The 10983-nt window shown below is 31.2% G+C and overlaps 1 protein-coding gene across 6 annotated transcripts; it reads right to left on the bottom strand.

The window, feature by feature from the left end:
- Positions 1-758: 758 nt before the first annotated feature.
- On the bottom strand, positions 759-6308 carry LOC123686674 ((Lyso)-N-acylphosphatidylethanolamine lipase-like). 6 transcript variants are annotated; one of them, XM_045626892.1, is made up of 9 exons: positions 6161-6308; positions 5782-6035; positions 5427-5519; positions 5166-5372; positions 4747-5058; positions 4580-4694; positions 2717-2900; positions 2559-2613; positions 759-1039 (listed from the first exon to the last, which is right to left on the bottom strand). In XM_045626892.1, the coding sequence occupies exons 2-9, from the start codon at positions 5810-5812 to the stop codon at positions 1032-1034; spliced, it is 1005 nt and encodes a 334-aa protein (XP_045482848.1). In that variant the 5' UTR covers positions 5813-6035; positions 6161-6308; the 3' UTR covers positions 759-1031. The 6 variants fall into 6 exon arrangements, with proteins under 6 accessions (XP_045482848.1, XP_045482845.1, XP_045482847.1 ...); XM_045626889.1 differs by lacking the exon at positions 2559-2613 and having other exon boundaries at positions 5427-5591; positions 5778-6035; XM_045626891.1 differs by lacking the exon at positions 2559-2613 and having other exon boundaries at positions 5778-6035.
- Between the last annotated feature and the right edge of the window lie 4675 nt (positions 6309-10983).

Raw genomic sequence — 10983 nt, 5'->3', positions numbered from 1 at the left:
TATTTATTATTGGTGCTTTGGCGAGTCGTTATCCAGCCAATATCATGTAGGTGCGCCTTCTCTCGAGGGATTACGTTGTTTCGTCCCGAGATTGCCGATTCGCAGTAAGGCAATCCAGCCAATAGCCATCTCTGCCTAAGACACTCTTCACTCCATCGTAGGTGACTCTGCTGCAACTCAGCGACCCCCATAAACCCGTCGGGGCGGCAGTAGAATGTGGCGCGACACCCATATCGCTACCTCTGGGGCAGACAGAGACACTACAGTGCTATCAACATGAAACAAAAACTTCCTAGAGGCACCATTTTCAGAAGAATTCACTGGTGTAGTCATACATTTTAAAAATATTTTTCTTCTCAAACTATAAATATATCATCAAAAGTTTCAGTTTCATATGGCAAATCGATCTAGTGCCTATCAATAATAATCTCTGAACTTCAGATAATTAAAATATTCGGTGGCTACTTAGGTCTCAGGATTTATCACCTTTAGATTTTTTCAGAAATAGAATGTCAGCAACTCTAACTCGAATTAATATTGACTGAAAGTTTGATTGCATTATTCAATACCAAGATTTTATTAAGTATCTCCACAATTTTTTTTGGAAAGAATCGACGCTACAAGAGAAATTGGCACACCTGCTATAATGCAATGATCTTCTGGGCTTGTGAATCTGATGCAGATATTTTGAATGCCAAAAAAATTGCATAGTCTTCTTGATAGAGGAAATAAATTTGACAGATATTGATAAAAGAAAACTAATAAAACGTAATTTTATTTGCGGAAAAATAAAATAAATCATTTCAAAACAGTGACTTTACAGCTACCAGAGCTTAGTAATATCAATAAAAATAAATTCTTAATTCAATTTATCACTTGTGTTATTCATATTATTCAATTTTTTTCCTTCATCATTAATGGTATGAAGTACATTTTCCTTCTCCTTCTTTTGGTCAACAGAATCACTAACGGTTATCACAATCTCATTGAATAGTTCGGCTCTCTCAGAATAAATGTGATGTCCAGCATTATCAATATACTATAATAAAAAAAAAGAATTAGTAAGGTCCAATATATTCCTTAAATTTGAATAAAGGGAATAAGCTGAAAATAAATGGGGTAAAAAGTACATGTTGCAGAGTTTGCGGATCTTTCAGCAATACTATTCTACTATTTTCAGTCCAAAAGTAATTTGAAACTTCCAACTTGATAAAAGACAAAATATTCCAAAGGGGAATAATATTCTACTGGTAAAGCTTATATCGATAAAAACATTCTAATACAGCTATTTCAGTAGTGATGAATTAGAATCCATAATTGAGTGTAGGGATATTTTACATTTTATATTAGCCACAGAAAATCATATTTCATACGGGATTAATACTTTTCCGAAAGCTTGTGTTCTATTAAGTCATATAAAGAGCTAATAGTGCATTCTTTGAAAAGAATTTGTTGTTCATAACTGATATTTTGGAGTCCTTAGAACATAACCCCTAGAACAGCTTGATCATTGAGCTAGAGTCAACTAATAGATCTTTAGCTTTCTGTTATTCTTTTTTTTTTCAATAAAAATTATGTTACAATTAATTGTACAATTATTCTTACAAATAAGTATAATTGACAATCTTAGGGCCAGTTGCACCATTTCCTAAACATTGATTCAAATTTAAATATTGATTACTCTCTGATTTATTAAGAGAAATCAAAAATTAATAGATGCTTAAATTTTAATCAATGTTTAGGCAAATGGTGCAACTGGTCCTTAGCGTGTTTGTCATTGATTAAAAATGATTGCACTTTTTTCTTGAAGGATTTATTCACATTGGGTAGAGAGGTATTTAATAATATACCGGATTTAAAAAAAAAAGGAGCCTAGGATAGGTAGAAAACTGAAAATTCAAAGATGTAGGGCGTTGAAGAAAAAAAAATGGACGAATTTATTTCGATTTTGCCGAAACTACTGGCAATGTTATAATGAAATTGTATGTGAATATGTTTTGAAAGTTGATACATCCCATGAATTTGTTTTTATATCTGACTCATAGAGGGCGCTAGCTATATGGTTCGTACTACAGTGACTATATAAATTATATAAAGTCGTACTGTAGTTTGTACCAAGTAGTATTGAACATAACTTTTTTAAGGTTAGATTCATTAATCAAAATTTCAAGTGAACTTAAACATCATTCAATTTCACTCCGAAAAGGTACTTTTGGTATATTCAAAATTTGACCAAACAAAGTAATTTTTTCTTTCCTCATAAGATCTTCTACTTGTACACCAACGTTTTATATTAACTGATTTAAAAATACTGTAACAATTATTTTTTCCTCAAATGACTGACGTCTTTTCTGATACAAAAAAAAAAAGTTTAGAAGATATCAACATGTAGTATGTGAAATGAATTAATAATTATTTCTATAATTATATCACTAGTATTTTCCTAATAAGGAAAAAACTTGTTTAAAATTCCAAACAAAGAATGTACCAAGCTGAGAATTGTGGTTTTACTCTTGGACTGATTCAGGTGCTAAAGTTTTTTACAATTCAAAACTTACTAATTTTTGAATTTCTCTTGATAAGTCTCGGAAAATATACGAGAAAATCCACATTCTATCAACAAAGAAAAACAATTAAAATCGTGTTTTTCTAAAGAAGTTGAGAATGAATAGACCTGTAAAGAAGTCTTTTGAGCACATCTATTTTTTTAACTTACTCTGACATCAATAGAATTGGGTCTCATATCTTTTATTCGTTTTCCCATTTCTTTGTCCATCCAGGTATTTTTGCCATACAAAATTGTAACTGGTAAATCTTCTCTTAAATTATTTACTCTTCGAATCATAGGATTTCTTGCTCTACCTATTTTTTTCACCATAGTGGTGAAAGCTTGTTCACCCCTAAAAACATATGTACATTGTAAAATTAAAATGAATCATTCTTGATGTTAGTTGAATTATGAAAAACAAAGAATTTAAACAAATCTATAGCATAAATAATAAATCTATTTCTCTGTCTACAAATACTATTTCTGTGAATAATATTTATTTCAACATGTAGAATTGAAGTATGCTAATCAATGCTTGTTGCAGAAGGCAATTCCAACACACATGCGTTCGAAAACAAGTGACGAGGGAGTAAGGAATTTCGCATTCGTGTTGGAATAGGAGCCCATTCTGTAACTTGTTTCAGAATGCATTAGTAAAGATAATATGAATGCTGAATGTAACAAATTTCAAGATATGAAAATGGCCTGTGAAGGATATAAGATCATTTCTTTGAACACAAAAAGAAAAACTGTTATTTATCTCTGACCAATGGCCCCAAAATATTCATTCTTTTTTCCAAACTTTTTTTTGCATATTTTGTATTCAAGAAAATATTGTAAGATGGACATTACCATCCACTTGAATGACATTTCATTTTAATGCTAATAGCCTGATTTATATGAATCCATAACGATTCAAGAAACATGGTTTCTTCATTTTATACCTTATAAATTAAAGTTTTTCATATAGAAGGTTAACTTTTTCCTATACAGAATAATTCACAAGTAATTTTTGTAATGTATTCAAACATGGTCATCAATTTCTAAGAACTTCCTTCCAATTCAATCTTCAGTTCTAGGCAGATTTTCAACGAAAGGTTTAATTTTTGTCACAATGTTGTAATTTTTATCTAGGAATGGTCTCAAGTGATATGGTTCGAATCTTGAATGCCGCGGTTAATGCCGACAACATCCTTAGGAGCCTCTAGGGATTGATTTTTTTAGAGGCTGCTTGGTCTTAGATTGTAACTAGACTCTGGGTTTCTCTTAACTAGTCACCTATTCTCGTCCGAATGCAATATTTATATGTTCTCCATATTATATTAATCTAATATGGGGTAGTTGAGTAGCTTGGAACCAAAACTTCCTAATTTTGAAATTTCTTTTCTGATGTCAGCCAAGGACAGTAAATATTTGTTGTTTATTTTCTCATTATACACTTTTGAAAATCTCAAATGTGAAAATAACAGGTGATATAATAGTTTCTTGAAAAATCTTCCCACTTGATGCAAGTTGATAATAATTTTTCGGATAATATAAAAAGCCGATTGAATGAAATTTGATATAAAAGTCAGCAGCTATCCTAATCAAGGATGCAGAAACTATGACTTGACTCTAATAGCGTATTCGACTGGCTGCACCAGTGCGAATTAATTCGAATTTTTGTGGGGCTAAATGACATAATTAGCTTGAATCAATTTGAACTGGTGCAGCCAGTCGAATACTCTATTAGTATGATGTTATTTTATCAGAAACTTCATTGCTGTCTGTCAGTTAAATATCACATTATTGTTAAATAACTAATTCAATTCGTAATAGTAATTTAAAAGCAAAAGAATATATATATATATAAAAGCAATTCACATGAACTGAGATGATTTGTTGAAGGCCTATGGAAAGTAAAGCCTAATGAATACTTTAGGGTAAAAAAAATTTTTGATCTCAAAATTCCCATTTGTGCAATGGAAGTTGTCATTCTGAAGAACTTTAGTGGTCTTTTATCAGACAAGTGAAATTTAAAAAGGTACTCACGTTGGATTTTGTGCATTACAATGATAGATGTACTTTGCCATAATAGATCTATCCTCTAAAACATTCTTATAATTGTCAACTATATCATCACAAGTGGTTTTTATCCACCATGGTCCTGTAAATTAAACAACATAAAAAAATGACAAATTTGAAGTTAAAATAACCACCTAAAGGTCCTAAAGTTCTTAGGAAGTCCAAAGGGCTTATTTTGGAATATAAATAACAGAGAGCCTTAATTTGTATGTTGGGGTAAGCTTTTCTATCACTGAAACCCCATGGATCACATAAAACTAGGTGTTCTACTCTGTCAGGATAATCTATAGTGTATGCTGTGCAAATGTATCCACCCATACTATGCCCTACTAGAATGAATTTTTCCAAATCCATTTCTTTCCTCCATTCCTCAATGGAATCAACAATTTGTTTTTCAGCTTCAATGCCATTGTCTTCAAACTCTGGTCTTGATGATCTTCCAAAACCTAGTTAAGTAATAATGTTGAATTATACACTTTTCGCACTCATGATTTTTTTAACTTGATTATATGAATACAATTATTTGATTATTTGTATAGATTAGTTTACATACCAATCAGATCTAATGCATAAACAGGTCTATTCTTAGCTAAAGCATCAAAATTGAGCAACCAAAAACAGCTTCCAGCTGCAAATCCATGAACTAACAAGATTGGAGTATTTTTAGATTTGGTATTGAAAGCTATTGTCCAAATCTTTTCATTTGAACCAGTGGGCAGTTTTATTGGCACATAAAATGTTTTATGAGGAGTTTTTAAGGCTAAAAATGTAACAATATTAGCACTGAATACGAAATGCATGAAAAAGTGCTCACTTGATAAAATTCGCATTTCAGCTTTCACCAATTTTTCTTCTGAATATGGGAATACTTCAGTATTATTAAGCGACATTTTGTGTGATGATACAACTATAACAATTAAACTTATGATTTCCTAATGAGAAATATTTCATACAATTTTCATAGTTAAAATTTGTTGGCCTGTGAATAAAAGTAAAGAGATATTTTGAAATCAAACAGGAAGAACACAATTATCTGTACAGAAATTTCGTCCTTGAAACATAAGGAAGAATCAAAATCAGCTATTTGACAGGAATATAAATTTATAAAAAGGTCAATAATATATTAGCAGAAGGTACGTTAATGAATCATTTCAAAAAAACTTACCTACTTTTATCAGTTCTTAATCTTGGTACTAACATCAACAAATGTTTTAGATAGTTTGGTAAGAATCCAGATTTTCAATCTGATCAAAACTCAACTATTATCAACTTCTCAGAAGAATATTGTAGAAACAATGCTTAGCCTATAATTTTTAGTTACGCAAAATTCTTTCGCCTTCTTTTATCTCAGTTAAAATGATATCATTTGCCGATTCTGATCCCCTCCTTGTCGTTCTGATTCATGTCACTTGGTTCTTTATATCTGAAACCCACAAGATATGAGGGTCATCACCTATTGATTGATATATTTTCATTTCTTGTTTGAAGTATTATGTCATGATCAATCAAGTGAATAGATGATGAATATTAAATTAATCGAAAATTCACCTGATGCTGTCCACCTATTGACTTTGCAAACCATAGATTAATGAAGTTTGCAAATTTTGCTTACAAAACTGTCAAACTGTCGAGTCAAGCCATAGATAAATGTGTCATAGATATGTATAATACGTCGATCAATCCAAACCACAACATAGCAACTAGAGAGTTATTGCAACGCACAAATAAGCGATCTTTTATTACAGGATCTCTTATTTTGACATGTACTCATGCGCATTGAGTCAGATATTAAGGATTGTTTAAATCTAAATACAGGCCTCCCTTACTTTATTTAAATACAGGCGACCAACTTTTATTTAAGGATCTTTTATTTTGACAGATGCCGAATATTTACCGTCGTTATTCAGCAAGAACTAACCTATAAATTTTTGTAGCTGTTTAGGTAAACAAAGTAATGATGTAAACTTTTTGAGAAATTTGCATTTTATTTCTTGATTTTGGGCATCCGTGGAAACCATTTCATTCGAGGAAAAAAAATGTGCTCTCAATAACGAATTTTTCAAGAACTTATACGATTCTCAACAAAACATCATATTTAATTTGATCCTACTAAAAGAATTAAAAATAATTCTGATAAATCCTGAATTTTGTTATAAATAAGAATTTACCTATATGTATAATGTAGTATTGTTACAGAAAGCTACTGCATACTGAATATTATTTTTTTTATATTGAATATAAGTAATTTATTCTGTAATATGGACACACCAATGGGATTGTTTTGAAAGAAAAATGATAAACTTGTTACCTAAGTACTTTTTTATATTTTGGATCAACATAGCATAAAAAAAGCAAATCACAATGCAGAACCAAAATAATTATCAGTAATGTTATTATAAAATTATACGTTAAGTACACTTTTTTCAAAGTTATTGTAGGATAAGGTACAAAAATACATAATTCTGTTAAACAAAATAATCTTCCAATACTGGTGGTTTAACATAAAAAGAAATACTTGATTACTTCCATTCAAACAGGTACATAAAGTAGACTGATATTTTACATAGTGATGATACTTTGTCAACAAGTTTCTCTAATAGTTCCATCGATAAAACCCCAGTAGTTTGGTACAGCTCCTCCCATATTACGAATTGGTAGACTAAAAACGAATTAAGGTAATATAATATATAATTTAAGTTCAATTCAGCTAATAGCTTACCTGTACATGTAGCTGATAACTATTTCTATAAAGCCACTTATGTGCATTCAAATTATCTCAGAGGTGTCCATGATTTTCCACAATGAAGTTTGCAGTTATAAATATAAACTTCGATAATGATTGCGAGACTTGCAGTAAAAATTTTCCAAGTCAACTAGGTAGTCGATTTGTTTCAATTGGTTTTGATATATTTTCTACACCAACTGTATCTATTATGAAAAATCAATTCCTCAATAATGGTCCCAGCTAAAATTGCTAACGCTATTTGTTCTTTCATTTTCGATTATGAACTTTTACCAAATGAATCATTCAATCATCTGATTTATCAGAATACTAAATAAAGGTGAACAAATATAAATATGTCAAATTTAAAGATCTGTCACTTTACTGACTTTCGTTAAAAGCATCTTGCAATAGTTCACTTTTAACGTCCACGATAGAGGATCCTTTATTACAGGATCCTTTAATAAAAGATCGCTTATTTGTGCGTTGCAATAACTCTCTGTTTCGAGTAAATAGATTAGTAAATGTTGATTGTTCAGAGAAATGAATATTTCACTGCATAGAATAAGTGATAACAGTGCTAACCACCATAGACAAACTAAAATAAATAATAAATAGTCTATGCTAACCACAATCGGGATAATTCAGCGATATGGATTGAATAAGAGGGCTTATTGCATCTAACTACTCTTCTCTTTGCAATTTGTCAAATTTCCAAAGTGAAAAATAATGCTATTGAACAATACGTTAGAAGTAATGTTAGGGCTTGTTGCATCTTATTATTTGAAAATTTTTCCTATTCTTGACTTTTTACTTCGGAAAACTGAATGTTTTTCGTGCGACACCGACGGAATTAATATGAAAAGTGAAGAGTTGTAGAGTAGTATCACAGACTAGTAATCTGTGGTAGTATGGTGCAACAGGCCTTTGGATCACCAATTCTTTTTATTCTTTGAGCACTTACCCGATAAGGCGTTTAATCGCTAAGTCACGATGTCTGTATTCTTCTTCCTGCCCTTTGCAAGAAAGAAAGAAAGAAAGAAGAAAAGTTTATTTACACGTTTTTCATACAAAATATTTTTTACAATAGTTTTTTGTTAATTATATATAATTGCTAGTTCTTGCAAATAATTTTTGCTTAATTACAGTTTTCATAACACAAGGGACAGAAAGTCTATAAACAATTTTTTTTTGTACAAGGATGATGTAATTCCGTTTTAGGATGTGTATGATTTTATACAGGAAAATAAAAATGAAAAACCTGCTCAAAGAAATTGAAAGAAACTATGTACAAAATATATAGAGTTCAAATAGACTGCCTGAAAATCGGCAGATTTTCATAGGGCAGAATATGCTTATCGTTTTGATTTTTGTTGTTGTTTCGGATACGGGTAATTTGCCTCGTAGAATCACTCACATAATTCAGTTTTTCATAAAATGTTGATGATATTTTATCAACATACTCTCTTATGGTAGGAATTTGTGCCAATTCGTGGAGTTCTGTGATACGTGTATTGTATCTGTTTTTATTGAGTATCAATCTGAGTATTTTGTTTTGGAATACTTGGAGGGGCTTTAATGGTGTCGGCTTCAGGTGACACCATGCAGGGGCAACGTACGTTATATGATGGGTCTGATTATAGATGTGTAGATTAGTTTTTTATATTCCCTGTTTAGTTTACTTTTTCTGCACATTAAAGGGTAGAATAAGGTATACATTGCGTAGGCCCGACCCAGGGTTTGATCTATGTGTTTATGAAAGTTTAATCTAGAATCGAGCTCTACACCTAAGTATTTAACTGAATTTTTTGGGATTATGGTTCTGTTGCCCATTTTCAGATGTGGACATATTTTATTGTTCTTGGTTTTCCTGTTGAAAACAATTTGTTCTGTTTTACCCTCATTCAAACTGATTTTCCAGGTTTCATAATATTTTTTTGAAACGTTTGTGTGATACTGTAGTAGTTTATTCGCGGTAGTCGCATGGAAAGATTTAGCAAATATCGCGGTATCGTCTGCAAAAAGGGCCAAGTTTGTGTTTGGAAACTCTGGAATATCATGTATGAATAGCTTGAAAAGTCTGGGTCCAAGGACTGATCCTTGTGGAACGCTTGCTTCAATATGTTTGGGTTGAGATATTGCATTATTCATTTTAACTGAAAAGGTTCTTTCTTTCAAGTAAGAATTTATTAATTTTATGATAAAAGGTGGCAGTTTTAGTTGTACCATTTTGTATATCAGTCCTTCAACCCAGACTTTACCGAAAGCTTTTTCTATATCAAGAAACAGCATTACCATGTTTTGTTTCTTATTGAAACTATGAATAGCTTCAACTGCTATTCTACATATTTGTTTTTCTTTAAATCCATATTGATGAGGATCCCGCATTTCAATTTTGGTTATTAATTTTGTCAGTCTATTGAGAATAATATTTTCTGTTAGTTTACTGATCATTGATAATAAACTTATTGGTCGATAATTTTTAGGGGACGTTTTGTCTTTCCCCTGTTTGTGAATAGGGATTATTATAGCCTTTTTCCAACTACTTGGCCAATATTGCAAAAAAATGATTGCATTAATCAAGTAGTTGAGTTGGACTATTGCTTTTTTCGAGAAATTTTTAATAAGTTTATTATCAATTTGATCTTCGCCTGGGGATTTGTTAGTGGGTAATTTTTGGATAAATGCTTTGATTTCAGAAGGGTTAGTGTAGTATTGTCATGAACGGGTTGGTCAGAGAATTGTTGACCACCGTTCATTTATCTCCGGTTGAGATGTTCTTTTAACCCCTGGAAGAGCGGTTTTCCAGAGGTCTCGGAGAATTAATAATTATGTAAATTCACAAGATGTTATGCGTGAATCCGGCCCGTCGCTTCAATGGACAGGTCTTTTCAGTTGATTTTCTTTCTCTAGGGACAGGATTAGTTTACTGGGTCAATAAAAATCGATTTAAATTTCAAAACTAAATATAATAAAGAAAAATGAAAATAACCAAAATTACAATATCCCTGAAATTTCTATGTTGACTCAACGGCCAAAACTTTATGAAAAAAAACAAAAAATGTCTCAAATAATCTGTTATTCAAACAAAAGAAACAAAATACCAACTCTGAATTTGGGAGAATCGGGACTACTCAAATAAACTTATTTTCATCGAAAAAAAAGCATTCCAACATCAACAAATAAAATAAAAAGTAAATAGCCAAAGGACTTGCCCTTATCCCACGATGCTAGATGAGTATTTTAGGCCCTGCCTAAACCTAGTTTTAATTTTTTCAAACTGTTCACTCGAAACGTGTAATTTCTTATATATAACACTTCACTCCCGATCCGCGAACTCCGATCTAACCTAATTTATTCCAAAACAAATTCTAAACTTTATCCCAAAAAAATTCCTATTTTACCACTTCTGACCTAATTCCACCGTTCTTAGAGTTAAAACAGTTCCTTCTTCCAAAAAAACTTAAAATTCCTTCAACTCTCTATCATCTACTAAATTTCCTTTATTTTTGATTCAACCTTAAAAAAAATTACTCTGATATTCAAAAGAAATTGTTTTAATCTAAGTCCGGTTTCGCGACCGACGTTCTAATTCTCAACCCTTCTCAATAAGAGACCCTAAGCGATACTAACTAACTCTTTCGACCTC

The sequence above is a fragment of the Harmonia axyridis genome, chromosome 1, assembly GCF_914767665.1.
Source record: "Harmonia axyridis chromosome 1, icHarAxyr1.1, whole genome shotgun sequence".
Classification (NCBI taxonomy): Eukaryota; Metazoa; Arthropoda; class Insecta; order Coleoptera; family Coccinellidae; genus Harmonia; species Harmonia axyridis.
This window is presented reverse-complemented; position numbering and strand designations above follow the sequence as displayed.